General features: G+C 33.7%; 1 protein-coding gene across 2 annotated transcripts in view; it reads right to left on the reverse strand.

Moving 5' to 3' along the window:
• Positions 1 to 258: 258 nt before the first annotated feature.
• Positions 259 to 13081, reverse strand: part of CEP83 (centrosomal protein 83kDa) — a 121844-nt gene continuing 109021 nt past the window's right edge. For both annotated transcript variants that reach the window (XM_008576578.1, XM_008576577.1), the window contains 3 exons: positions 4509 to 4612; positions 1975 to 2164; positions 259 to 947 (listed from right to left, as the gene is read on the reverse strand). In XM_008576578.1, coding sequence (XP_008574800.1) covers positions 843 to 947; positions 1975 to 2164; positions 4509 to 4612 — 399 coding nt within the window. In that variant the 3' untranslated portion in view covers positions 259 to 842. The remainder of the gene's footprint in view (positions 948 to 1974; positions 2165 to 4508; positions 4613 to 13081) is intronic.

Raw genomic sequence — 13081 nt, forward strand, 5'->3', positions numbered from 1 at the left:
ATCATTTGGCTAGATTCAAAATAGTGGGAAGCAAAATTAAATACCAACAATACTTCTAGAGGGACTCCTCTGTATTCAAGTTTTACAATCATTGGTCCTTTTTTTTTTTTTTTTTTAAATACAGCCACAGGATTTAATTATCTGCACTTTGTTATTTTCTATTTATTTTAATTCAACAAAGCCAAAATCAGTGAGATCTTCTACATCACTAAATATATGCTGTATGGTCAAGTAAAATTAAACACAAGACAATACAGATAGATAGAAAAATATTTATTAAGCTCTTTAATAAATTATGTGCACACAGCTTTTAGAAAAGGTAGCCTTTTGTAATGAATATATATATATATTTAGATACCTTTCAGTTTTGTTTTTTATGCTGACAAATTTTTTTTCCTCAAAAATTAGAGATTTATAACTCTTGTATATAGTAAACCTGGAGATATTTACTGACCCTGTTATTGCCAAGCACTCAAATATGAGGAAGAGGGAATTCAAGGGCATATTTGAGGCAAAATGCCAAAAAAATTCAACGAAGTAAAATTAATAAATCATTTTAAAACCTTGATTCCCTAATTAATTCCATTTATTTATTCATTCATTTATTTATTTACACTCTCAAAGGGTTGTTGATATTCTAAATATCAAACTGTTTCTTTTAATGCTTCACTTATCATAACTATAATCCTAAAATCCTACATGCAGCTGGTACCTTTCCTTGAGGCACATTCAAGTGTTTTGGCGAACAGCAATAAAGTGTCTAAATGCCACATATGTGAAAACTTCAAGCTTTATCAAGTCACTGATTTCACCCCTTTTGATCTGCCTTTTCTCCAAGAACATCATTCCCCAGGAGATCCAAGTTCCTCTAGTTGTTTTCTTTGTGTTGTTTCTAGTTCTTCTAGTCTTTTGCGAAGTAGAGAGAGTTCCCTTTGATGCTGTTCCTCCTTAAAATGATGTAGAGAAAGCACAGCAAAAGAAACTGTTAGAAAAACTAGAAAAGTAACTGTTAGGCACCAGCCTCAGTATGCCTCTTTTATACAGGCCTGCAACATATGGCAAGGAAATGATAACAATTTTTGCAGTCTAAAACACAGCAGCATGGGCTAAACTACTAACTAGTGCTGCTTCTCTCCTGCCTCAGGCTCTAGCCTTAAGTAAAACCTATAGTCTGTTCTTTTGTAGGTATAAAATTCACTAGGGAGTTAATTAGAAAATACCAATGCAGGGCCCAGGTATACTTACCTGGCAACTTTCTAAAAAGACTGGAGTTTAACAGCAGTTTATCATAAACAAAGCACTTAGTCTGAGATTCAATTCAGTGACTAAAGTCTTCTGTACTTACAACATTATAAATATAACTACTTAATCTTCTGAAAACCATCCAATCAATTTGATTCCTTCAATATCTCGGGCTGATACAGTAGAAAGAGCCTAAGTTTTGGAACTAGACAGATTTAAGTTTGAAACTTTAACTGTGTCATTTATTAGATAAAACCTTAGGCAAGTCACTTCACCTCTCTGACTCAGTTTCCTCATCTATAAATTGTGAATAATAATAAAAGCATTTTTCATTAGTATTTACTAAAATATTGTATGAAAAGTACACAGTGCATGGCATTAGTAAATGCTCAATAGTAACTGGTATTATATGAGTAAGCTACAAACTCTAGGTTACTCAAAGACTCATTAATCATGTTTTTTCTTCTCTATTGCCCAATAGGAGATTTTACTCCCAGCACCATTACTCAAGGATGGAATAAATTCAAATCTGCTTTATTTCTCAGCAAATTTCTATGATAAACGAAAGGGAAGAAATTAAAACTGACTGACCTTAAATGGTTATGCCATCTTTGTGGCTAATTCTGAGCACTGATCACATTTACAATTTGAGTTTTAACTCTATATTTAAAAAGGTGAAAACCTACAGAAATGTTTGACTAACTCTATTTTTACTAAAATTAATGTTCATACCTGCATATGAGGAGGAAAGGATAGTTCCATGCCTGGAACCATAGCTGATGACTGAAAGCTAACAGGATTGATGGATGCTGTTGAAGGCATGTTAGGAGCCAAAATTAGACTTCGAAATTCATTATGTCTTCTTTGTATATCCTTCAGTCTTTTTTGAAGCCTTGTATATTCTTCAAATGGAACATTTTGTCTTAAAAAGGAAAAAACTTGTTTCTGTTCTTTAATACAGTTATACCCTATTGAAGAACAGCATGATTCACAGAATATAATTTTAAGTTGGAAGAGAAGGATTTCTAAATTATTATATTATCTATACGTTTATCTTTCTAGGTAAACATAACATTACGTCTTAATCACATGCAATTATTATTGGCACTGGAGGCTGTCAACTCATTGTAAAGTTTTATTTTCCAGTTAATCAAAGATTAAAATATTTTGATATTTTTACTTTCATTCCCACAACCCATGAATTCTGAAACTAAAAGGAGACTCTTTAAGCCAAAAGAGTGCCTTATATTACGGAAGGAATCAAATAAAAATAGAGAAAATGCTGAGTTGAACCTTCTGAAATTGCCATTTTCTTGGTGAAATATAGTCAAATATAGAGAATTTCATACAGTTCAACCTCGTTTTTAAAATGTAGGTATGACATTGTGATATAATAAGAAATATATATTTGGTCTCTGCCCCTAGTTCATGGCACACATCCCTTGTAAAATTCTTGGAATCTCCGGGGTGATAGGAGTCTTTTGTATCCTAACGAGATGACTGGTTATCTGGAGGCCCCTGGATAGCTTCTGGATGGGGACAGGGTCACCAGAAAGACCAAGGGCATGATAAGGGGATTGGAACTTGCAGCTTCCTCCTCTTCCCCAAACTCCTGGAAGGGGAGAGGGGCTGAAGGTTGAGTTGATCACAAATGGCCAATGATGTAATCAACCATGCATACATAATGAAGCCTCCATAAAAACCCCAAAGGACAGAGTTCTGGGTTGTTAAACACATGGAGGTACCTGGAGGATGGCACATCTGGAGATGACATGAAAGCTCCACATCCCTTCCCATATACCCTGCCCTGTGCATCTCTTCCATATGGGTGTTCATCTCTGTCCTTTGTAATTTCCTTTACAATAAGCGGCTAAATGGAAGTAAAATGTTTCCCTGAGTTCTGTGAGTTGCTCTAGCAAATTAATCAAACCCGAGGAGACGATTGTGGGAACCTAGATTTATAGCTGGTTGGTCGGAAGCACAGGCCACAACTTGGGGCTTGCAACTGGCATCTGAAGTGGGGGGCTGTCTTGTGCAAATGAGCTCTCAACCTGTGGCATCTGATACTATTTCCAGATAGACAGTTTCAGAATTGAATTATAGGACACCCAGCTGGTATCCACTGGAAAACTGATTGCTTGGTACATGGGAAAAGCCCCACACACAGCTGATGTCAGAAGTGCTGTGTTGACTGTGTGAGAACAGAAAAAATACTTTAGGTTTTCTTGTATCTTACAGTATAGTTCAGCACAAAAGTGAAGCTATCCAATTTTACTAAAAAAGGAAATGGAGAAAAATGCTAACTATTCAGGCTTTCACAGATCATCATCTTTTTGGACATGACTTTGCTGACCATCATTTACACCAGTAATCAAATATAGTTTCAAAACCACTCAAAGTTCTAGATTATCTGTGCCATAGCTGCCTGATCTTGAATTGATAATATTTCAATATTAATGGTTATGGAAGAGGTAATATGGCAAATTTTGTTTTAGAACAAATTTAGTGGCTTCCTTCTTTGGAACAGAGTATTGTACAGTTGGCATTAATTCTACAGTCTAGAAACCTCTTGAGTGTTCTAAAAAAAACCAACTGTTCACATTTTGGTAATAATTATACCCAAGAACACCAATGCACATCATAAAACATTACTGTGTGATATTACAGGCAATTTCTATTACAGAAAAGTCTAATACTTGAATACCTAAAGTGCTGAAGCCTAACTAATTAGCTAAATTCAAAAATATTTATTAACTTGAATCAAGTGGGCTATACAATGCCACTATCACCAACTTAATATGGTAAATCTCTGTTGAAAAAAATACTAATGATGCTGATTATTAGCTTGGATGTGACTGCAAAACCAGAAGCTATAGCCCAATAATATTTTCTACACCAGGAAACCAAAAACTAAAACTTGATTCAAAGTTGTAGCCACAATCTTTGGAACTATGTAACAGCTACAACTGTTGTCTCAGCAGCAAGACTTCACACTGCTACTGGCCAGTTACCGTACCAAAGCCAGTGACTGGCCCTTTCTGCCAGTCAAAACCATAACAAGCCCCTGACATATGATAGAGACCTTTTGGTTTGAAGGAATATTCAGTTAGAAAAAAAATAAAGGATAATGCATTAGGGATTATCAAATAGTTTTAGAAGTCTTTTAAATGTATATTTTAGAAGAAAGCAAAGTACTCAACTCAGAAACAAAGTTCTATGACATCAAAATAACCACATGGGGTATATTATATACACAAATGCATTACCTATTTAACACCTGATTTTCTGTTTCCAATTCTTCTTTCTTTGCCTCTAAGACTTCTACTTTCTCTTGTAGTCTCTTCAATTTGTTTTCATGAAGAGATTTTCTCTAGAAAAAGGGAAACAATATGAACAAGTATGTTAATACATAATCTATTTGAAGAAAACTTTGAGGATACTTCAAAGAGTCCATGGGAAAATTGTATTTTCTTCTAATAATATTTTTCCAAGAAATTTTAGAAGTACCGTTGTATATAGTGAATATCTTACTCATCAACAAAATTTTATTTAGAGATGAATGTTTTCAGTGAATACTAGGAACAAAGACTGGTAGATATGTCTCTTAGTGAAAACTACAAAGATAATAAAACATAGATCTATGGAAGTGATTTATCCTCATATTCTCAATGTGCCAAATTGATCTGTTATGAAAGCTAAACCAGAAAATCAGTATCAATAACTAAATTGCTGCAAATAAAAAATCTAAAAAGGGAGTCAGATTTTACTAATGAGTCTGCCTGTCATATGATAAGAAATCATGAGCTCTTCATTATCCCAGAAGATATCATGTGTTTGAAAGAACTGAAATAAAATTCAAAATTAAAATGTTTGCAATTGATAAACTACTAGCGAAGCAATTGATAAACTACTAGCAAAGCAATAAATTACACAATCAGAAAGCTAAGAGAGATTATAGATGCATCTCGGTTTTAAAGTATGCCTTTCTAAATATTAAAGGGAACAAATTCTAATTTTGCAACATACAAAGGAAAAAGTTTCTAAAAGTAAACACTGCATGGCTTTCCATATTAAACAATATAGAAAAGTCCACATATAAAGCAAAACTGAGAAAAGTAGTATTTTTTCAGTTTTACAAACAGGTTTGTTGTTTTACAAAGACATCTATAAATGTTAGAACTTAGTAGCTACAAACCTTTCAGGTATTTATTTGTTTTCTAACCCCTTTTATTGAAGTTTAACAAGCTTGTAGCACAGAATGTAAACATAAAGCTCAATGAAAAACCACAAAGCAAATGCTAGCATGATTACCTCACAAGTCAAGAGCACTACCATGCCAGAAGCGCCCCTACCTGTCCCCCTTCCAATCACTAGCCCTTCCATCCTCTGAATAGGTAACCAACTAATTTACTTCCAAAGCTATAGTTTAGTTTTGCCTATTTTTGAACTTCATATGAATGGAATCAAAGGGCGCATTCTTTCACAAGACTTTTTCTTTCACCAATTTTATGTTTGTAAGATTTATTTATGTTATTACTTACAGGTATAGTTCATTCATTGTCACATACTGTGTTGTGTTCCACTTATAACTATTACAAAGTTTATTACATTCACCCAGCCCTCAGTTAAGAATCATCTGGGTTATTTACAGTTGAGATTATTACAAATAATCCCAACTGCTATGGGCATTCCTTCCTGTGCTTCCCATTGGCTCCACATCCTCCAGCACCCCAGAAAGCTCCCTCAGGATCCTCCTACCTACCCTGCCAAAGGAACCACTCTTTCAGCCCTTATCACCACAACTACATATTTATGTATTCATGGGTAATTAAGGACTCTGTCTATCCATCTACTTATCCATGTAAAAGAAATCATACAATATACTATTTTGTAATTGGATTTTTTCCTCAACATTTTATCTATATGACTACGTCACATTATTGCACACCACAGTAGTTCTTTTTCATTGTTATGTCACCATCCATTGTACAAATATACCACATTTTATCCTTTATTCTGTTAATGCAAATCTGAATTGTTTCCAGTTATGGGATATTATGAATAAAGTTTTTGTGAACATTTCTGAACTTGTTTTTGGTGGATATAAGTACTCATTCTCTTGAGTATATACCTAGGAGTGGGTCACAGAGTACATACATGTTTTAGCTTTAGTAGATGCTGCCAGTTTTCTACCAGTTACATGCCCATCAGCAATATATGAGAGTTCTAGTTGATCTACATCCTTGCCAATACTTGCTATGGTCAGTCTTTAAATTTTAGCTATTTCGGTCATGCAAAGTAGTATCTTCTTATCGTTTTAATTTGCATTTTCCTTATAGCTAAAGATGCTAAGTTCTTTTTCTTATGCATATTGGCCATCTAAATATCCTTTCTCTGTGAAGTGCCCATCCCAGTCTTTTGCCCATTAAAAAATTCTTTTTTGAGTAATCTGTTTCTTATTGATTTGTAAGCATTCTTTATATATTCAGGATACAAATCATTTATCAGATATATGTACTGCAGATTGACCTGCTCCCAGCCTATGGTGGCTTTATCTCTCTTAAGAGTGCCCTTTGATAAAAAGAAATTCTTAATTTTAATAAAATCTAAAGTATTAATCATTTCTTTTATGGTTAGGCTTTTTGTGTCCTGTCTTACAAATCTTTACTTATCCCAAGATTCTAAGATTTTCTCCTAGTTTTCTTCTTTTTCTTGGTTTCATTTCATGTGTTTTTTTTTCCTTCTTTCTCCTAGTTTTCTTCTAAAAGGCTTTTTTTCTTCAAACCTTTTATATTTAAGTCTACAGTTCATTTTTATCTATGTTGTGAGGTTGAGTTGATGATAACCAACTGACTCAGTATCCTTTACTAAAAAAGACCACCCTTTCCTTATTGAAAAGAAGTAGTGAGCCGAGCCCGTGGCGCACTCGGGAGTGCAGCAGCACTCCCGCCGCAGGTTCAGATCCTATATAGGGATGACCGGTGTGCTCACTGGCTGAGCGCAGTGCGGCCGGTCTCAAAAAGGACAAAAAAAAAAAGAAAATAGTACCTTTGTGGTAAACCAGGTGTCCATATACTTGTTGACTTATTTCTGGACTCTATTCTGTTCCATTTGTCTGTTTGTCTCTCCTTATGCCAATACCACACTGTCTGAATTACTACAGTTTATAATGAGTGTTGATATCTAGTAGTGTAAGTCCTCTAGCTTTATTGTTCTTCTTCAAGATTGACGAAAATAGTACCTTTGTGGTAAACCAGGTGTCCATATACTTGTTGACTTATTTCTGGACTCTATTCTGTTCCATTTGTCTGTTTGTCTCTCCTTATGCCAATACCACACTGTCTGAATTACTACAGTTTATAATGAGTGTTGATATCTAGTAGTGTAAGTCCTCTAGCTTTATTGTTCTTCTTCAAGATTGACTTGGTTATTCTAGTTCTTCATATTTTTTTTCCACTTTATTATTTTTTCCTAATTGACACATAATTGTATTAGTCCTTCATAATATCTTATGAATTTTAGAATCTACTTTCTAATTTCCAAAAAGAAACCTGCTGAGATTTTGATTAGGATCACATTCAATCTACGGATCAATTTGATTTGGGAATATCTGATATCTTAATAAGATTGCATCTTCCAAATCATGAACATGATATACTTTTGCCTTAATCTAGGCATTCTTTAATTTTTCTTAGCAATATTTGTATTTTTCAATGTAGATGTCTTACACATCTTTCCCTAGATTTCTTCCTAGGTATTTTTTTTTTTCTTATGCTATTGTAAATGGTATTTAAATATTCTATTTTCTAAATGTTTGTTGGGTAAAGAAAGATAACTGATATTTATTACATTACCTTGTATCCAACAAATTTTTAAAAATTCATATATTAATTTTAATAGTTTATCAATAGATTTATTTATATTTTATACATACACAATCATATCATCTGTGAATGACAATTTTACTTCCTCCTTTCCAATCTTTATATCCCTTATTTTTTTGTCTTGTCTCATTACACTAGCTATGACCTGTAATAAAATGTTGAACAAAATTGTGATAATGGACATACTTGCCTTGTTCCTAAACTTGGGTGGGTGTGGAGGAAAGCATTCAATATTTAATCAATAAGAACCATGTTGATAGATACCATTTATGAGACTGAAAATTCCCTTCTACTTCAAGTTTGATAATGTTTATATCAGGAAAGAATGTTGAATTCTATCAAATTATTTTTCCATGTCTATTAAGAAGATCACAATAGTTTGCATTCTTTGTTCTGGCATTTTCAGTTTTCTCCACTGTACATTTGTCATCTGTTTCACTGAGTCCTCCTCATATCTTGATGATGATGTCTGCTGTTAAATATATCCACTGAGTTTGTGATTCAGTTATTGTGTTTCTTAGTTCTAAACTTGGCTTTTTTTATGCTTTTCAGTTTATAATTCTAAATGTAAATGGATTAAATTTACCAATTAAAAGACACAGAGTACTTTGTTATCAGTACCAGCCAGCTGCCCACCCCCACCCCCTAAAAAAAAAAAAAAAAAAAAAAAATCAACAAATGGATTAAATTTACCAATTAAAAGACACAGAGTACTTTGTTATCAGTACCAGCCAGCTGCCCACCCCCACCCCCCAAAAAAAAAAAAAAAAAAAAAACAGAGTGGCTGAATGGATTATAAAACAAGAAGCACAATATGCTGCCAGTAAGAAACTCACTTCACCCATAAATACACACACAGACTGAAAGTGAAGGGATGGGAAAAGATATTTCACACAAATGGAAACCAAAAAGAGGAGGAGAAACTACACTTAGATAAAACAGATTTCAAATCAAGGAAAGTACAAAAAGATAAAAAAAGGTCACTATATAATGATAAAGGGAACTACTCAACAAGAGGATCTGACAATTCTAAATATATCTGCACCCAACACTGGAGCACCCGTATATATAAAGCAAATATTATTAGACACAATGAAAGAGAGAGAGAGAGACTCCAATACAATAATAGCCAGGGACTTTAACACCCCACTTTAAGCAATTCACAGATCATCACAGAAAATTAACAAAAAACATTAGAGTTAATCTCCACTCTACATCAACTGGACCTAAAAGACGTTTATAAAACATTTCATCTAACAGCTCCAGAATACACATTCTTCTCAGCAGCACATGGAACATTCTCTAGAAGAAACCATACGTAAGGTCATAAAACAAGTCTCAACAAAGTCAAAAAAATTAAAATCATATGAGTTATCTTTTTAGACCACAATGTAATAAAACTAGAAATCAATAACAGAAGGGACATTAGAAGCTGTATAAAAACATGGAAATTAAACAACATGCACCTGAAAAATGAATGGGTCAAAAAAGAAATTTAAAAGGAAATTTTTAAATTCCTAAAGACAAATGAAAACACAACATGCCAGAACCTATGGGATACAGCAAAGCAGTTTTAAGAGGAAGGTTTATAGCAATAAATGTCTACATTGAAAAAGTAGAAAGACTTCAAATAAACAACCTAACGTTACACCTCGAGGAACTAGAAAAACAAGAACAAACCCCAAATCAGTAGGAGAGACATAACAAAGATCAGAACAGAAATAAATGAATTAGAGATTTAAAAAAAAAAATACAAAAGATCAATGAAACAGATGATTTTTTGAAAAGATAAAATCAATAAACCATTAGCTAGACAAAGAGAGAAGATTCAAATAAATAACATATAAAATGAAAAAGGAGATATTACAACTCATACCATAGAAACACAAAGGATCATGAGACTATCACAAACGACTATACACTAACAAACTAAAACCTAGAAGAAATGGGTAAATGCCTTGATATATACAACTTGCCAAGGGTGAATCATGAAATATTAGAAAACCTAACAGACCAATAACAAGTAATGATATTGAAGCTATAGTAAAAAGTCTCCCAATGAAGAAAACCCCTGAAGCAGATGGCTTCACTGCCAAATTCTACCAAACTTTCAAGAACTAATACTAATTCTTCTCAAACTCTTCCAAAAAATTGAAGAGGACAGAATACTTCCAAGCTCATTCTACAAGTACAGCATTACCCTCAAACCAAAACTGGAAATAGACACAAGAAAAAAAGAAAATTACAGACCAATATCCCTAACAAACATAGATGCAAATATCCTCAACAAAATATTAGCAAACAAAATCTAACGACACATTAAAAAGATCATTCACCATTATTAAATGGAGTTCATCCCAGGGATGCAAGATGGTCCAAAATAAGCAAATCAATAAATGTGATATACCACATCAACAGAATGATGGGAAAAAAACCCATATGATCATTTCAAAAGATGCAGAAAAGGCATTTGATAAAATCCAACACCACTTCATGATAAAAACAATCAACAAATTAGGCTATAGAAGGAATGTACCTCAATACAATAAAGGCCATATACAACAAACCCACAGCTAATATCATACTGAATAGACAAAAGCTGAAAGCTTTTCTTATAAAATCTGGAACAAGACAAAGATGCCCACTTTCCCTACTCTTATTCAACATAGCACTGGAAGTTCTAGCCAGAACAATAAAGCAAGAAAAAGCAATAATGAGCATCCAAATTGGAAAGGAGAAAGTCAAATTATCCCTATTTGCAGATGGCATTATCATATACACAGAAAACCTTAAAGACTCCACCAAAAATTCACTAGAATAAATGAATTAAATAAAGTGAAAGATATGAAATCAACACACATCAATCCCTGTACTGGCCAGCAACCAAAAAAAAAAAAAAAAAAAAATCAACATACAAAAATCAGTAGTGTTCCTATATGCCAAGAATGAAATATCTGAAGAAGAAATCAAGAAAGTAATCCCATTCACAATAACTACCAAAAAAATGAAATACTTAGGAATAAATTTAACCAAGGAGGTAAAAGATCCCTACAATGAAAACTATAAAACATTGGTAAAAGAAACTGAAGACACAAATAAATGAAAAGATATCCCATGTTCATGGGTTGGAAGAATTAATATTATCAAAATGTCCATATTACCCAGAGCAATCTACACATTCAATGCAATCCCCATAAAAATACCAATGACATTCATCACAAAAATAGAAAAAACAATCTTAAAATGTGTATGGAACCACAAAAGATCCCGTTATAGCCAGAGCAATCTTGAACCAAAAGAACAAAGTTGGAGGCATCACACTGCCTGACTTCAAAATATGCTATGAAGCTGTAGTAACCAAAACAGCATGGTACTGACATAAAAACAGACAAAAAGACCAGTAGAACAGAATAGAGAGCCCAGAAATAAATCCACACATTTACAATCAACTGATTTTCAACAAAGATGCCAAAAATATACACTGGGGAAAGGATAGCCTCTTCAATAAATAGTGCTGGAACTGGATATCTACATGCAGAAGATTGAAACTAGACCCCCTCTCTCACCATACACAAAAACCAACTCAAAATGGATTAAAGACCTAAATTCAAGACCCAAAACTATGAAACTACTAGAAGAAAACATAAGGGAAACACTACATGAAATGGGAGAGAGCAGTACTTTTTTGAGTGAGACTACAAAGACACGGGCAACTAACGCAAAATTGGAAAAACAAAACTACATCAAATTTAAAAGCTTCTGCACAGCAAAGGAGACAAAATACAAAGTGAAGAGACAACCTACAGAATGGCAGAAAGTGTCTGCAAACTACATGTCAGACAGGGGGCTAATATCCATAATATATAAGGAACTCAACTGAACAGCAAAAAAACAAATAACCCAATTAACAAATGGGCAAAGAACCCTGAACAGACATTTCTCAAAAGAAGACATATAAACACATGAAAAAATGTTCAACATCACTAATCATCAGGGAAATATAAAGTAAAACCACAATGAGGTATCACCTCACTTCAGTTATAATGGCTATTATCAAAAAGATGAAAAACAAATGCCGGCGAGCATGTGGAGAAAAAGGAAGTCTCATACATCGTTGGTGGGAATGTATATTGGTACAGCCATTATCGAAAATGGTATGGAGGTTCCTCAAAGAACTAAAAATAGAATTACCTGATGACACGGCAATCCCACTTCTGGGTATATACCCAAAGGAAGGAAACAAAATCAATATATCAAAGACACTCCTGCACTTCCACATTCATTGCAGCACTATTCACAATAGCCAAGAGATGGAATCAACCTTAAATGCCCAGCAACAGACCAATGGATAATAAACTGTGATATATATTCACAACAGAATACTATTCAGCTATTTAAAAAAATGAAATCCTGTCATTTGCAGCAACATGGATAGAAGTGGAGACCACCATGCTAAGTGAAGTAAGCCAGACATGGAAAGACAAATACCACATATGAACTCACTCATATGTGGAATCTTAAAAAAAAAAAAAAAATGGTTCTCACAGAAATAGAGTAAAATACCAGAGGTGGGGAAAAGAAGGGGGCCAAGTGGGAAGGGAAGCAGTGGATTAACAAAGTCACAGGTAGATAGGAAGAAGAAATGCTGGTGTTCTAGACTGACTTGAGCTAAAAACATTATGCTGTATATTTCTAAATAGCTAGAAAAGAGGATCTTGGCCATAATCACTACAAAGAAAAGATGATAGATATGGTATCTACCCTAAGTGAATCACTGTATAGTATCTGCATGTATTAAAAACAATACACTGTACCCCACAAATATGTACAATTAAAAGTATTTTTAAATAGTAAGTTAAAAAAAAATTCTTTGATTCTATAACCCTCCCTAGCTACTACCCCATTTCTCTGCTCTCCTTCAAAACTCCTTAGATAGACAACCTCTATAATTGTTC

The sequence above is a fragment of the Galeopterus variegatus genome, unplaced genomic scaffold (assembly GCF_000696425.1).
Source record: "Galeopterus variegatus unplaced genomic scaffold, G_variegatus-3.0.2 Scaffold1368, whole genome shotgun sequence".
NCBI classification, from domain to species: Eukaryota; Metazoa; Chordata; class Mammalia; order Dermoptera; family Cynocephalidae; genus Galeopterus; species Galeopterus variegatus.